At 51.2% G+C, this 16,216-nt stretch overlaps 2 protein-coding genes across 2 annotated transcripts; both read left to right on the forward strand.

Annotated features, from left to right (window-relative positions):
* Positions 1–134: 134 nt before the first annotated feature.
* Positions 135–2,365, forward strand: PV05_00692 (uncharacterized protein). Its single transcript, XM_013465608.1, has 2 exons — positions 135–699; positions 758–2,365. Exons 1-2 carry the CDS (start codon positions 493–495, stop codon positions 1,823–1,825), a joined length of 1,275 nt encoding a protein of 424 aa, XP_013321062.1. The 5' UTR covers positions 135–492; the 3' UTR covers positions 1,826–2,365.
* Positions 2,366–2,694: 329 nt separating this feature from the next.
* Positions 2,695–16,186, forward strand: PV05_00693 (uncharacterized protein). The gene is made up of 2 exons (XM_013465609.1): positions 2,695–3,132; positions 3,181–16,186. The coding sequence occupies exons 1-2, from the start codon at positions 2,853–2,855 to the stop codon at positions 15,882–15,884; spliced, it is 12,984 nt and encodes a 4,327-aa protein (XP_013321063.1). The 5' UTR covers positions 2,695–2,852; the 3' UTR covers positions 15,885–16,186.
* Positions 16,187–16,216: the final 30 nt, after the last annotated feature.

Raw genomic sequence — 16,216 nt, forward strand, 5'->3', positions numbered from 1 at the left:
GGCGAGTAGGCTTAAAGGTGAGCTCCACACAAAGGAGCCCTGGGGCAGTTTTTGTCTCTCCATAGTGGTGCTCTCGCAGTGATGAAATCGAGGGTTGACTGCCGCCCATTATTCTCCCACCAATAATCCCGCATCGGCGGTTCACCTCGATCTGCTCACTCATCTCAAACTCACCTTACTTCACTTTCAGTGCTTAATTCACCGCATCACACACTCCTGAGACCACCCTCCTCTCACCTCCCTTCTTCCTCTCTTCCACTCCTCTCTTCCTTTCCGCCATTCCACCTTCAACAAGCGCTCTCTCCAGTGCCCTCAGAGAACAACGACCGTCCTTCATTCGGCGCACGCGATCTTTGTCCTCGACCCTGCCCGTCCACACTCTCTCGAGTCTGGTCATGCCTATTGTGTCGCGATCCGGCCTTTGATGGGCGCACCTCCACCGCTACCCTCGTAACCTTCGAAACTGTTTCACCCTGCACATTGTCGGCAACAATGAGCCCCATACCCAAGGCTCACAATGTCTTGCATACCCTGCTCCGGCGTGAGGAGCAAGAGGTCACCAAGCCGACAGATCCCCACGGTCTGGTGCTCGAGGCATGGGCGGAAGGATACATGATCGGCTCCCTAATAATCATGTCTTGCATAACACTGGCCAACATGCGCAGAGGGGTCTTGCTGCACAAGCTCATTTTGCTCGAGGTATGTGCTTTTGTCCGCCATGACCAAGATCGGCACTGACGAGACATCTTCCTGACAGCTTGTCTTGGGTTACTGGCAAGGCTTTTTCATCCTCTTTGACCCACCCGTTTACGCCTGGTGGCTATCGGTGGCCGCCATATTCCTCAACATCTCGTGGTCCTTGCATAACGTCATTGCTTGGATGAAGATTCGACCTTTCTTGAACAAGACCGCTAGCCGCCTGTTCATTGGCAGCATCATCCTTGTCCAGCCATACTGGGTGGTGGAAATATATGCTAACTTCACATATTTCCACAACGTGAACACGGTCTTCTTGAAGACAAGACCATGGGAAGCACTCTGTCGGGACCCTTGGTGGGTATTGGCCGCCTGCATTTTATTCTACAACATCAAAACCAAATACGACCTCTCCATCACCCAGATCGTCCGAATCTCACCTCGATTTGCGGTCATGTTGGGTGCAATGATTCTTAGTATCTGCTTCATCGTCCTCGATGTGCTATCGGTGACTTCCGCACTCAAGTCTGCGCTACCGGTTGGTATCAACCCGTTCTGGAAACTGTCCTTCGTCTTCAAGTGTCTGACGGATTCCGTGGTCCTGGACGATTTCAAGACGGCCCTGGACCGCTTGAGAGCTTTCAAGATGAGCCGATTGGGCAGTTTTGCCATGGACGGAGGAGATGCTCGAGCGAAGCAACATCTGGACGACGTGAAACGAGCAAACAATTGGCCAACGCCACCTCCGTCGGGAGACCGCCCTCAACCAGTCGCCCCTCTGCCAACGATGCCTGTAAGCCCTGACGGAGATTACATCCAGCCGCCGTGGGGAGACATCAAGGCTGGTCCTACCGACCACATCGAAGATCGATATTCCGCTGTTGCGAGAAACGCATCAAGGGATCGTGACGCCGACGAGAACGGTTTCGATGCGATCGACTATGGTGATCCGCAAAGAGAAGCCTCCGACGCTCATATACTCAGACCTCAGACCACCTGGCTTGGGAGGAGGTCATCTGAAGAGACATCCGACGCAGATATTGAATATGCCATGGCCGTAAGGCAAATGACCAATGATTCGATGGAGACTCAACGAAAACGAGCCACAGAAAGAGGGACTGGCCGATAGTTCTTGCGAGCCGGTATCAATCTGAGCCCATTGTGGGGCGTTATCTGCGAACGAGCAAGCAGCCTTCTGTCTACCAAGTGCTTTACTGTCTCCCATGGCCCGGATCCCTTCTTCATCTCGACGCGGGTTGCCAAGAGAGGGGAAAAATGATGCAGGGGAAACCGAGCTGAAGGATTGTTGCTTCGCGGATCTTGAGAGGACGCACTGAGCTGGACTCCTCGACCGTTCTAACAGTGAAGCAAACAGTGCAGTGGCCATTTCGTTGCTTGCTCGATTTGTGGGCCCCAGGAGAGAGCAACATGAACTGCTCCAGGCCAAGAGATTTGCCCTGGGCAGGGTTCTGAAGAACTACTCCGTAAAGGAGCCAAGATGAGGACGGGTCGTCCGACCATCTTCCCCTGGGAAGTTGCTGTTCGTCGACAAAACCGATTAAGGGATGCTGAGCAAGATCTTGCGTTAATGATTGAATGTGATACCCGGAGCTGCCGACACTGTATATAGCGAAATGAGGAAAATCTGCTGATGACAAGGACTTTCCCGATACTCATTCGGCTACATGCCGACTATCTTATGAGTGTTCTTCTGCGTGTTCCTCTGTGCTGTGTCTTCAGGCGTGAGGCCCCTTTTAGCTCGGAGAATTAATGTGATCTGAGCAGCCACGATGAGCCTTAGGCCAAAAGCTAGAGCCCTAACGACGATGCTTAGCCTCTGAGAACTATGGGCTTAGATTCGCCAGTTTCGCATGTTCGTCAGCTCCAGTGGCTGTCATTGGCGGGCACCTGCGGCCAGTCACCCTGGACTTGGCGGGTGGTGCCTTTCACTCTGGAAGGACAAGGACGCGTTCTCTTGCGCGATTCTCCAGGTTGATCCGCAATTGTCAACTGCAACATTGTTTGCACCCCAAGAACATTTTACTCATCCTACCATCGTCTCTGTCATCAGCATTGCGCCGGTGTTGAAGGCTACCTAGGCTGACAAATGTCGGGAACGTCGATTTTGTCCTGTCTAATCTCTAGATCTATCTGCTATGGGGGACGTTCTATCGCCTACCGCTCCTAATGGCGCTCACACTCCTCCCCCAGTAGAAGCAGATCCTCTCAATGTCCTCGAGCACATTGCCAATCTGATCGAAATCACTCTTGGCGCCGCCAGACGAGAACTCGAGGCTGTTGGGAGCCTGCTGTCCAAAGCAGAGCGTGCCGACTCCCTGGATAAATGTGCCAAATTCGCAAGTGATTCGCAAATCACACTATTCGCGCAGAAGGACATCAGAGATGAGCTGGTCAATGGCCATGATGATACACCGAGTCGGTCGGTCCATGGAAGCGCAAAATATATCACTGACGATTTGGCAGAAATCGAGCATGTCTACAGACTATCCGCTGACCTCTCGCCCACGCCAACCACAGTCGCATCGATAGCCCTTCTCAAGTTGTCTGGGCCTCTTGACGCTCGGAAACCACTGGCGCATCAAATACAAGTCTTCAATCTCCCCGGCTCATACGCTGTCGATGGCGAAGCCAATACCAATGCCGAACTCGCCTCCCCTTACACGGTTGTTTATTCGCTTCTACACAATGTCCTCAGTCCGTATTTTGATGCCTACACAAGAACGGGTGGATCCGCGGGTCGCACTTGGTATGATGCGCAAGCCAAGGGTGGAGTGCCTGGTGCAAAGAGAAGGATGAAAGAACTGGAAATAAGTCTCCTGAACCTGCAGCAGAATACCGATATTCCTTTGGTCCACCTGCCCCTGCACGAGGTCGTGGTACATACCCTACAGGATGCGGCTGCCCAAGGGGTGTCACCTTCTGTTCAGCTGATTCCAACTCATGTCCTGGAAAACAGCACGGTACAGAACAGCCTTACCAACTGTGTCAACGGCTGGATCAAGTCAATACAAGCCCTCACAAAGCTTGCCAAAGACCTATCTGGTGCTCAAGCTACTGCTGCGCAGGAGATCAACTTCTGGCTGAATCTGGAGTCTGCCTTGGCTAAGTTGGGGGACGAACTGCAGTCCGATGGCGTCAAGCTGACTATGGAAATCCTGAAGAAAGCAAAACGACAGCAGCAGGTAATAGGATTTGACACCGATACCGGGTTGAAAGAGGCTCGCGATATCGTACACAACTACAATACTCTGATGCGGGACTTCCCACTGGATGAGCTCTCTTCGGCTGGCTCACTGGACAAAGTGGTAGAAGCATTGGACTCTATATTTGGACATCTGAACAAGAAGTGGAGGGTCTGTAACTATCCCATCCGACGGGCACTCAAATTGGTCGAAGGCATCTCTGCGGAACTGAACACCCAAATCCACACTCTGCTCCAAGGGAGGTTGATAATGTCGTCCAGCTTCAAAGACTTCCAAAAGCTGATGGAATCTGTCAATAAAGTATGGGCCACTTGGGATGACAATCTGAAGAGTTTTACTGCAGTCGCGCGTGAGATAACCCGACGGAAGAACAACGATTTTGTTCCCGTGAAAATCAGCTCTCAACATGCTCAAACCCAAGAGCGCCTTCGGTATGTCAATCAATTTCGAAACAATCACGAGCAGCTACTCCAGACCATTGTCAACGTCCTCGGTCCAAAGTCCAGCGCTACTGGCGCAACTGCCTTGGCTGATGAAGGTGGTGCGGCAATCATCGAAGAACTTGGCGATGTGGATGCTGTTGAAGAAGTGTCCGCTGCATACGAAGTCGTCCGGCACGTCAATGTTCTGGATGTGTCCGATGAAGGCACGAGAGTCTGGGTCGATGCAGAAAATCAGTACACCGAGAGAACTTCCCGTGTAGAAGATTCAATCATCGCAAGACTGAGGGACCGCTTAGGCAAGGCAAAGACGGCCAACGAGATGTTCCGGGTCTTCGAAAAGTTCAACGCACTGCTTGTCCGACAGAAAGTACGGAGCGCGATAGCGTCATACCAGGCCCAGCTCTTAGACAATGTCAAGAGTGCGATCGCTGCCCTTCACGAGCGATTCAAGCAACAGTATGGCGGGTCTGAAGCGCAAATGATGGCACAGCTTCGTGACATACCCCCAGTGGCCGGTGCTATCCTGTGGGTGCGTCAGATCGAGTCACAGCTGGATGGCTACATGTCCAAGGTCCAGGCCGTTTTAGGAGAGGACTGGAAGCTGCACACAGACGGAGAGAAGTTGCAAGCCGAAAGTAACATGTTCCGAAAGAGGCTCACGACTCGAGACATCTACGAGGCTTGGTTATATGATGTTCAGTCGAGAGATATCTCGGTGACAGGCCGACTCTTCATCATCACTCGCAGCCGGAGTGCAAACGGTGCCTTGGAGCTCAATGTCAACTTCGACAACCACGCCATATCTCTGTTCAAAGAGGTCAGAAACCTGACCTGGTTGAATTTCCAGATACCGCATCGCATTGCCACGACAGCCAAACAGGCTCAAAGAGTATATCCGTATGCTTTGAGTCTAATGGAAAGCGTTGCTGGGTACTTCTCGACCGTTCGCTCTATCCTAGAAATGCCAAACATGGCACCTTTGATGGCCGGCTATGAGAAGGAGGTACAGATCCTCTTTGCCACTGGCGTGAAGTTACGTTGGGATTCTTTTATCCATTCCTATGAACTACACATCAAAGGCAAGTCTACTTCCAACGACTCGGCGCATGTGCAGTATGTGCGTGATCTGGCCACTGCGGTTGCCGTCCTGCAGAATAAGACGGCAATTATCCGCGAGCTCGACCAGAAGATCCAGCTTGCGCTTTCAGAGATGAAGACATGTCCATACTCGGCTAAGGCATTCCAGACTCAGATGGATGTCATTCAGAATGCCGTGGACAAGATGAATCTGGAAAGCTATGCCAACCTGTCGCAATGGGTTTCCGGACTCAATCTACAGTTGCGGCTCATTTTCCAGGATCGACTAAAGCAGGCTCTGAAGCACTGGACCAACACTTTCACGTCCCTTGACGGACAAGATGGAGATCAGCACCTCATCCCGGCACCAGAGGACGCAATCTACCACGTGTCATTTCCCCAGACAGAAATTGAGATTATGATGAACAACCAGACCATCTTTGTGGATCCGCCTCTACATTCTGTTAAGGCCAGTTGGGTAACTCAACTCGAAGACTGGCTCGATGTCCTCTGTCACCTACCCCAAATTGCTCTTCGATATCAAGTGACGACAGATGCTGGGTCTGCGCAGTCGACGCCCACGTTTAAGGATCTGCCGTTGGAAAATGTAGACACTCTGGTTACGGCTTACAGTGCCATCAATGACAAGGTTGATCAGATGTCTACCTACCTCGATGAATGGTACACATATCAAAACCTTTGGGATCTCCGCAGTGACCACTTGCACGAAACTCTGGGCGATGATCTTGGTCAATGGCATCAGTTGCTACAAGAGGTCCGCCATGCGCGCTCCACTTTTGACACATCTGAAGGCCGAAAGACCATCGGCACTGTTGTCTTTGACTACGAACAGGTTCAGTCAAAGATTACACAGAAGTACGATCAATGGCAAGACGAGATTACGAGAAAATTTGGCGGTATTCTTGGCACCCGGATGGCCGAAGTTTTCAGCGACATGCGACAAGCCCGTCAGGATCTTGAGAATCAATCGCTCGAAGCATCATCGACCGCGCAAGCTGTGGCATTCATTACCACTGTACAACAGTGCCGACGAAATGCTGCCTTATGGGGACCTGAAGTGGAGATATTCCGGCAAGGGCAGACGGCGCTTTCCAGACAGCGATACAACTTCGGCAGCGATTGGCTTTCTGCAACTCAAGTGAGTGACGAATGGGACGCTTTTGAGGAGATCCTCGGCCGGAAAAGCAAAATTGTCCAAGACCAGACGGACGCTTTGCGGTCCAATGTCACCAACGAAGATCGCGCCATCAGTGGCCGGATAGCAGACGTCGTTGCTCAATGGTCAGAAGAGAAACCAGTTTCGGGAACGATTCCACCGGCCGAAGCTGCTGAGGTGTTGCGCACATACCAGACTCGGATGGAAAAGCTGCAAAGCGAAGCTGACACAGTTGCTAGAGCCAAGGAAGCCCTTGCACTGCCCTTGACCAAGGACAATGGACTGGCTTCTGCTCTCGAAGAGGTCGGGGATTTCAAATCAGTATGGTCTGCGCTCTCAACGATATGGCAAAGTATCAATGACCTCCGCGATACACTGTGGACCAGTTTACAGCCACGAAAGCTGCGTCAATCATTGGATGGCTTGGTAAAGATGACCAAAGAAATGCCTAGTCGAATGCGGCAGTATGCGGCCTTTGAGCACGTTCAGAACGTCTTACGGCAATTGATCAAAGCAAACCCCCTTTTGTCTGACCTCAAGTCGGATGCAATTCGAGAGCGACACTGGTTGAAGATTTACAAAGCCCTCAAGCCTAACAAGCGCTATTCAGAAGTATCCATGACGCTCGGAGATGTCTGGGATCTTCAGTTGATCACCAGCGAGTCCACTATTCGCGATATCATCGCCCAGGCTAGAGGAGAGCTGGCTCTTGAAGAGTTCGTCCGACAAGTTCGCGATACTTGGCAGACTTACCCCTTGGACCTGGTCAACTATCAAAACAAGAGTCGACTCATTCGAGGTTGGGACGACCTATTTGCCAAGTGCAGCGAGAACCTCAACTCCTTGCAAGCAATGAGACACTCACCATACTATAAGGAGTTCGAGGAGGAAGCTTCAGCATGGGAGGACAAGCTCAACCGAGTCCACGTTCTGTTCGATGTCTGGATCGGTGTGCAGAGACAATGGGTTTACCTCGAGGGCGTCTTTACCGGCAACAACGATATCAAACACTTACTACCCACTGAGTCGAGCAGATTCTCCAACATCAACACCGAGTTTTCTGCAGTGATGAAGAAAGTCTATAAGTCACCTTTCGTGATGGACGTTCTTGCCATCCCTGGAGTCCAGAAATCACTTGAACGCCTTGCTGAGCTTTTGAGCAAGATTCAAAAGGCTCTAGGAGAATATCTCGAGCGGGAACGTGTCTCATTTCCACGCTTCTACTTTGTCGGAGACGAAGATCTGCTGGAAATCATCGGCAACAGCAACGACAGTACGCGAGTGGCAAAACATTTCAAGAAGATGTTTGCGGGCATATCTGGAGCAGAAGTCAGCGACGATAATACCCTCACAGCCGTCACCTCAAAAGAAGGTGAAAGTGTCAAACTCAAGAGGGAAGTTTCTCTTATCAAGCTGCCAAAGATCAACGACTGGCTGACGGCTCTCGACACCAGTGTTAAGCAGACATTGGCTGAGCTCCTCGCAGAGGCTGTTGCTGCTTTCAGACCACTCTTTACCGCGCCCGAACTCGAGGTCGCGTTGTTTCAAGATTACATGACCATGTTTCCAGCTCAGATCATGATTCTGGCAGCTCAAGTTGTGTGGACTGAGCTTGTACAGGAGGCACTGGAGGCTGCCGGTCAGGGCTTGACAAAACTGCATGAATATGAAGTACGACTGCTAGATTTGCTGGCAGAGAGCGTTCTGCACGATCTCCCGGCCTTGACTCGGAAGAAGTGTGAACACCTCATCACCGAAGCCGTCCATCAACGAGATGTCATCGCAAAATTGATCAAAGCCGAGGCTTCCTCGCCAGGTCATCACCTGTGGATTCTGCAGATGCGTTATGTGTACGATCCCAATGCAGACTTGATGGGTCGACTGCGTATCGAGATGGCCAACGCTGTTCTGGACTATGGCTATGAGTATCTCGGTGTACCTGATCGCCTTGTACGGACGCCACTCACCGATCGTTGTTTCTTGACTTTGACGCAAGCGCTGTGTCAACGATTGGGAGGTTCTCCTTACGGTCCTGCAGGTACTGGTAAGACCGAATCCGTGAAAGCGTTAGGTCTCCAGTTGGGCCGCTTCACTCTGGTCTTCTGTTGTGATGACACTTTTGACTTCCAGGCCATGGGTCGTATCTTCCTCGGGTTGTGTCAGGTCGGTGCTTGGGGTTGTTTCGATGAGTTCAATCGATTAGAAGAGCGAATTCTCTCTGCAGTCTCGCAGCAGATCCAGAATATCCAGATTGGTCTGAAGAACACCACCAACGAGCAAAAGGCGCAAATCGACCTTGTCGGACGCCGCTTCAAGGTCAATCCTAATTCAGGCCTGTTCATCACCATGAACCCTGGTTACGCAGGTCGTTCCAACCTGCCAGACAATCTGAAGAAACTCTTCAGGAGCGTGGCTATGTCCAAGCCAGACAAGGAGCTGATTGCGGAGGTCATGCTTTTCTCTCAGGGTTTCAAACAGGCAAAGCAGATATCGTCTCAGGTGGTGCCCTTTTTCGACCATTGTGCTCAGCGCCTCTCAAAGCAACCTCACTACGACTTCGGGCTGCGAGCCCTGAAGAGTGTGCTCGTCAGTTCAGGAGGGCTCAAAAGAGCACGTATGCAAGCCACCCAAGAATCACTTGACCATGAACGCGACCTCGAACCCCAAATCATCGTTCAGAGTATTCGGGAGACTGTATCTCCGAAGCTCATCAAGCAAGATGTCGAGGCACTCGTCGAAGTCCAAGCTCAAGACTTTCCAGGCGTCGAATATGTTCCGGCCGACATGGAACAGCTCGTGGATGCGATCAAAGAAGTCATGCGAGAAGAACATCTAACCGAGAGCGAGGCATGGATGACCAAAATCTTGCAGCTATACCAGATTCAGAACATTCACCACGGTGTGATGATGGTGGGTCAATCTGCCTCCGGCAAATCCGCAATCTGGAAAGTCCTTCTTCAAGCTCTTCAGAAAGTCGAAGGTGTGGAAGGAGTCCAACACGTGATCGACCCCAAGGTTATGTCGAAAGAAGCTCTCTACGGCAGTCTCGACAGTACCACGAGAGAGTGGACGGATGGATTGTTTACCGCTATATTGCGAAAGGTGGCCGACAACTTGCGCGGTGAAGAAAGTAAACGGCACTGGATTGTTTTCGACGGCGACGTCGATCCGGAATGGGTTGAAAACCTGAACAGTGTGCTCGATGATAACAAACTCCTAACCCTACCGAACGGTGAACGACTAACTCTGCCACCTAATGTACGCATCATGTTCGAAGTGGAGAGTCTGAAGTACGCAACTCTCGCCACAGTCAGTCGTTGTGGTATGGTCTGGTTTTCAGATGATACAGTGAGCACGTCGTTAATGATCGATCATTACTTGCAGAAACTCGCCGGACGGAGTTTCGAGGATCTGGACGACGAGATCAAGGCTTCGGGCTTGGCCAGCAAAGCCCAGGAAACACAGCGCCACATCGTGGAGACGTTGAGGGGCCTGGTCAACCGTGACGACTTCTTGCTTAAGGCTCTATCAGCGGCTACAAAACACAAACACATCATGGAGTTTACAGCAGCCAGAGCTCTTGACAGTGCCTTCAGCCTGTTGGCCAAAGCCTGTCGATCGGTCTTGGAATACAACCTGAACCACCCTGAAATACCTCTGGATCTTGAACAAACTGAGGCCTTTGTCTCGAAGAAACTCCTACTCGCCTCTGTCTGGAGCTTTGTCGGCGATGCGGGCTTGAGCATTCGAAAGGAATTTGGCGATTTCCTCGGCACCATGACAAACGTTGATCTACCCAGCCTTGACAGCTCAACATCCCTGATTGACTACGATGTGAACTTGCCCCATGCGCAATGGATCCTTTGGCAATCTCAAGTTCCTACAATTGATCTCAATACGAACTCGATTACTCAGACTGACGTTATCATCCCTACCATCGATACGGTCCGTCATGAGGACGTTCTGTATTCCTGGCTGTCTGAACACAAACCACTTATGCTGTGCGGTCCACCGGGTTCCGGTAAGACCATGACGCTCTTCAGTGCTCTGCGAAAATTGCCGGATATGGAGGTCGTGGGCCTCAATTTCTCTAGCGCCACTCAACCGGAGCTTGTTATCAAGACCTTCGAGCAGTATTGCGAGTATAAAAAGACTCTGAATGGAATGGTGCTTTCTCCAACGCAACTTGGAAGATGGCTCGTCATCTTCTGCGATGAAATCAACCTTCCAGCTCCTGACAAGTATGGTACTCAACGCGCAATTAGTTTCTTGCGACAGCTTGTGGAACAGAATGGGTTCTGGCGCACTTCAGACAGAGTGTGGGTGTCGCTGGAACGTATTCAGTTCGTTGGCGCCTGCAATCCTCCTGAAGATGTTGGCCGTCATCCTTTGGGTGATCGATTCTTGAGACATGCACCTGTGGTCATGGTCGACTATCCTGGCGAGCTCTCGCTTACCCAAATCTATGGCACTTTCAACAACGCTGTCCTAAAGGTTGTGCCTACTTTGCGAGGCTTTGCCGACGCTCTTACTCAGGCCATGGTGGATTTCTATCTCAAATCTCAAGCACGATTTACCCCTGATATCCAGCCTCACTACGTCTATTCACCCAGAGAACTTACTCGATGGGTTCGTGGCATCTATGAAGCCATTTCTCCACTGGAACACCTCTCCTTGGAGGGCCTCATCCGGATTTGGGCACACGAAGCGCTGCGACTATTTTCCGATCGTCTCGTCGAACCCAGTGAACGAGCTTGGACATCCGATATGGTCAGACAGACTGCTCTGGAGCACTTTCCGACAGCAGATATTGACCAAGCACTTCAAGGCCCTATCCTCTTCTCGAACTGGCTTTCCAAGAACTATATCCCCGTCGAGCAAGAACAGCTACGGGAATTTGTCAAAGCACGTCTCAAGACCTTCTGCGAAGAAGAGGTTGATGTGCCGCTCGTGCTGTTCAATGATGTATTGGAGCATGCTCTGCGCATCGACAGAGTATTCCGACAACCACAAGGTCATCTCATTCTCATCGGCACAAGTGGTAGCGGGAAGACCACGTTGTCGAGATTTGTTGCTTGGATGAATGGGTTGAGTATCTTCCAGATCAAAGTGCATGGCAAGTACTCGGCAGAAGACTTCGACGACGACCTCCGAGGTGTTTTAAGGGCATGCGGTACTCGGGGCCAAAAGATCTGCTTCATCATGGACGAGTCGAATGTGCTAGACTCTGGATTCCTTGAGCGGATGAACACACTGCTTGCGAACGGAGAAGTCCCCGGCTTATTCGAAGGCGATGAGTATTCTGCTCTGATGACTGCGTGCAAGGAAGGGGCCCAGCGGCAGGGGCAACTTATCGACTCCCAAGAAGAACTCTACAAGTGGTTTACCAAGGAGATTGTCAAGAACTTGCATGTTGTCTTCACCATGAACCCGCCACAGGATGGTCTGTCATCGAAGGCCGCTACCAGTCCAGCATTGTTCAATCGTTGCGTGCTCAACTGGATGGGCGACTGGTCAGATCAAGCTCTTTTCCAGGTTGGATATGAACTCACCCAGTCGATCGATCTCGACAAGCCAAATTTCACTGCGCCTGACAGCATTCCTCTGGCATATCGCGACCTAGCGCTTCCCGCTTCTCACCGTGATACGATTATCAATGCCATGGTGCATATTCACTATTCCATCCAGAAGACCAATGAACGCCTGGAGCAACAGCAAGGTATTGTCACATATCTCACACCTCGACATTACCTGGACTTCGTGACGCAATTTGGCAAGCTCTTTAGAGAAAAGAGAGAAGACTTGGAAGAACAGCAGCGCCATCTCAATGTTGGTCTTGAAAAGCTTCGGGACACGGTGGACAAGGTCCGTGATCTTCGAGCAAGCCTCGACCAGAAGAAACAGCAACTAGAATTGAAAGATGCTGAGGCAAACGAGAAGCTACAGCGTATGGTGGCTGACCAGCAAGAAGCCGAGCAGAGAAAAACTTCTTCCCTCGAAGTACAAACTGCCCTCGAAGAGCAAGAAAAGGAGATTGCCAGCCGAAAGGAGATTGTGCTCAATGACCTGGCCAAAGCTGAACCAGCTGTCATCGAAGCTCAACGCAGTGTCAGCAACATCAAGCGACAACATCTTACTGAGGTCCGATCGATGGCCAATCCACCTGCCGGTGTCAAACTCGCTCTCGAATCGGTCTGTACTTTGCTCGGCCACAAGGTAGACAGCTGGAAGAGCATTCAAGCTGTTGTGCGCAAAGACGATTTCATTGCAAACATTGTCAACTATGACAATGAAGAGCACATGACACCACCGTTGAGACAGAAGATGCGCCATGACTATCTGTCCAATGATGACTTTACTTTTGAGAAAGTCAATCGTGCAAGCAAGGCATGCGGACCTTTGGTACAATGGGTCGAGGCTCAAGTCAATTATTCCGAGATCCTCGATCGAGTCGGCCCCTTGCGTGCTGAGGTTGAGCAGCTGGAAGAAAAGGCTCTGGATACGAAAGCAAATGCTAAAGCCATTGAGAACACCATCACCAAACTTGAGAAGAGCATTGCAACTTACAAGACCGAGTACGCGGCCCTGATTAGCGAGACCCAAGCAATCAAGAGCGAAATGGCTCGAGTGCAAACGAAAGTGGATCGAAGTCTACGACTCCTGGACAGTCTGTCTTCTGAACGTGTCCGGTGGGAAGCTGCCAGCAGATCATTTGAGACGCAAATCCAGACCTTAGTGGGAGACGTATTGATAGCATCAGCGTTCCTGGCTTACGCAGGTCTCTATGATCAGCAGTTCAGAAAGACCATGGTGGACGATTGGCTGCACCATATGTCCCTATCCGGTGTTTCTTGCAAGAATGATGGTTCCGTCCTTGGCTACCTTTCGTCAGCAGACGAGCGCCTTCAGTGGCAGCGTCATTCGCTTCCCGCTGATGACTTGTGCATGGAGAACGCAATCATGCTGAAGCGCTTCAACAGATACCCTTTGATCATCGACCCGCCTGGTAGGGTGACCGAGTTCTTGAAGCAGGAACATCAAGGCCGCAAGTTGACAGTCACTAGCTTCCTGGATGATGCCTTCACCAAACAGCTTGAGAGCGCTTTACGCTTCGGCAACCCGATCTTGATACAAGATGCGGAGTATTTGGATCCAATCTTGACCCATGTCCTCAACAAGGAGTATCAGAAGACTGGCGGACGAGTGCTCATCCAATTGGGCAAACAGGAGATCGACTTCTCCGAGCACTTCCAGCTCTACCTGTCTACTCGGGACCCCTCGGCAGCGTTCGCCCCCGACGTTTGCAGCAGAACAACATTCATCAACTTTACGGTCACTCGTAGCAGCTTGCAGACTCAGTCACTCAATGACGTCCTCAAGGCCGAGCGGCCTGACGTTGACAAGCGACGAACAAACTTGGTCAAGATGCAAGGCGAATTCGACACCAATCTGCGACAGCTTGAGAAGAGACTCTTGCAAGCGTTGAACGAGTCTCGCGGCAATATCCTTGATGACGACAATGTTATCCAGACGCTCGAGACTCTGAAGAAGGAAGCTGCCGTCATCACAAAGAAGGTTGCCGAGACGGAAGGCGTCATGGCAGAAGTCGAACGAATCACTCAAGGGTACAGTCGCATCGCCAATGCTTGCAGCGCCATCTTCGCTTTGCTGGAACAACTCCACCACCTCAACCACGGCTATCGATTTTCGTTGCAGTACTTCATCGATATCTTCAACTCTGTGCTGCATCACAATCCCCATCTGGCGAACAAGACCAACCATGAAGAACGAGGAGAGATCATTCTCAAGGATATTTTTGTGGAGACGTACCGGAGAACTTCCTTGTCTCTGCTGCAGAAGGATCGTATTGCCCTTGCAATGCTTCTTGTTCGAGCATCACCTTACAAGTTTGATCGATCTGTGATGGAGCTCATCCTTGAAAGCCGACCCCAATCGCCCGCCACCATGGCAGCTGATACCACCGCCACTGAGGAAGCTATTTTGGCTGCTGTCAAGAAAATCCCGGTTTTTAATCATTACATGATTGACGCATCTGGCCCCGCTTGGAAACGATTCCTTTCTGCTGAGCGTGCTGAGCATTACGTGCCTATGATCTGGGATGAGACTGACAATGCGAGCGATCAGAGTCTCTACGAGCTCTTTCTCATCAAGCTGGCAAGACCTGACCGATTCCTGCCGGCAGCCGAAAAGCTGGTAATGAGTGTGTTCGGCCCAGAGATTTTCCAAGGCTCAGATGACCTGGGGACCATTGTGGAGCAAGTCACCTCTTCTGTCCCGATCGCTCTTTGCTCGAATCCGGGATTTGACGCAAGCTACAAGGTTGATGCACTGGTGGAGAAGCAAAACGCAAGCTGTGCCAACGTTGCTATGGGTTCTGAGGAGGGTGTGGCGAGCGCCGACAAAGCTATCACCAGTGCCGCCGCCAATGGAGCGTGGGTACTGATCAAGAACGTTCACCTCGCACCACAATGGCTGCAGAGCCTTGAGAAACGTCTTTCGGCTCTGAGGCCACATTCCGACTTCCGACTGTTCTTGTCAATGGAGTCCAGCCCGAAGATACCTGTCAATCTCATTCGAGCATCAAGAACGTTGGTCTACGAACAGCCTGCTGGCATGAGAGCAAACATGAAAGATACCTTGACAGTGCTGTCTGACAGAGGCACGAGAACGCCAGTGGAGAAAGGCAGACTTTACCTTCTTCTCTGCTTTCTACATGCCATCCTGCAGGAACGGATGCGATATGCACCAACACTTGGATGGAAAGGTCTTTGGGAGTTCAACGACAGTGACTATGAATGTTGCTCGTTCATCATTGATACCTGGGTCGACGCGATTGCACAAGGACGATCGAACATCGCCCCTGTCAAATTGCCATGGGACCTGATCCGTACATTGATCACTGAAATGTACGGTGGCAAGATCGATGATGAAGGGGACTTCTCTTTGCTCAACAACATCGTGAATAAGGTGTTCGACCCTGCTGCGTATGAAAGCGAGCACGAACTGGTATCGGATGGTGAAGGTCAGGCTCTCAAGGTTCCACAAGGGACTACGATTCGAGACTTCTTGGGTTGGGTGGATCGACTTCCAGAGCGAGAACCACCTGCATACTTGGGCTTGCCTGCCGATGCGGAGAGGTTACTGTTGATGGGTCAAGGACGGGAGACTATCAGCAATTTGGCGCGGATTACGGATCTGCTGGAGGAAGGAGAACAAGCTGTGACGCCGCCGGGATCACATGCTTGAAGCTGGAAGTGGTCAAACATGGCCAACAAGAGCTGATTGGAGTTTTCTGGATGTCATCATGGGTTCGAGCGCGTTGGAGTCTGCGCACAGTTTATTCCTTCATGAAGATGGAGCGTCGGTTGCTCAATGCGATACAGTATGTACAGAGCGTGGCGTTGGGGTTGGGTTGGGTTGGACTTGAAAGGGTCGAGGAGAGCAAAGTGCTTCATATACCCATTCTGTGCGTCCGTCTCGTCTTTTAGATTACGACTGGGCCCTTGGCCTGTTGTTTAGATACTTCAGTATGAATCCGTATACTTCAACCCTTCCTGAGTCCTTGTATAGCAAAAGGC

This window comes from Exophiala xenobiotica (assembly GCF_000835505.1).
Source record: "Exophiala xenobiotica strain CBS 118157 unplaced genomic scaffold supercont1.1, whole genome shotgun sequence".
Classification (NCBI taxonomy): domain Eukaryota; kingdom Fungi; phylum Ascomycota; class Eurotiomycetes; order Chaetothyriales; family Herpotrichiellaceae; genus Exophiala; species Exophiala xenobiotica.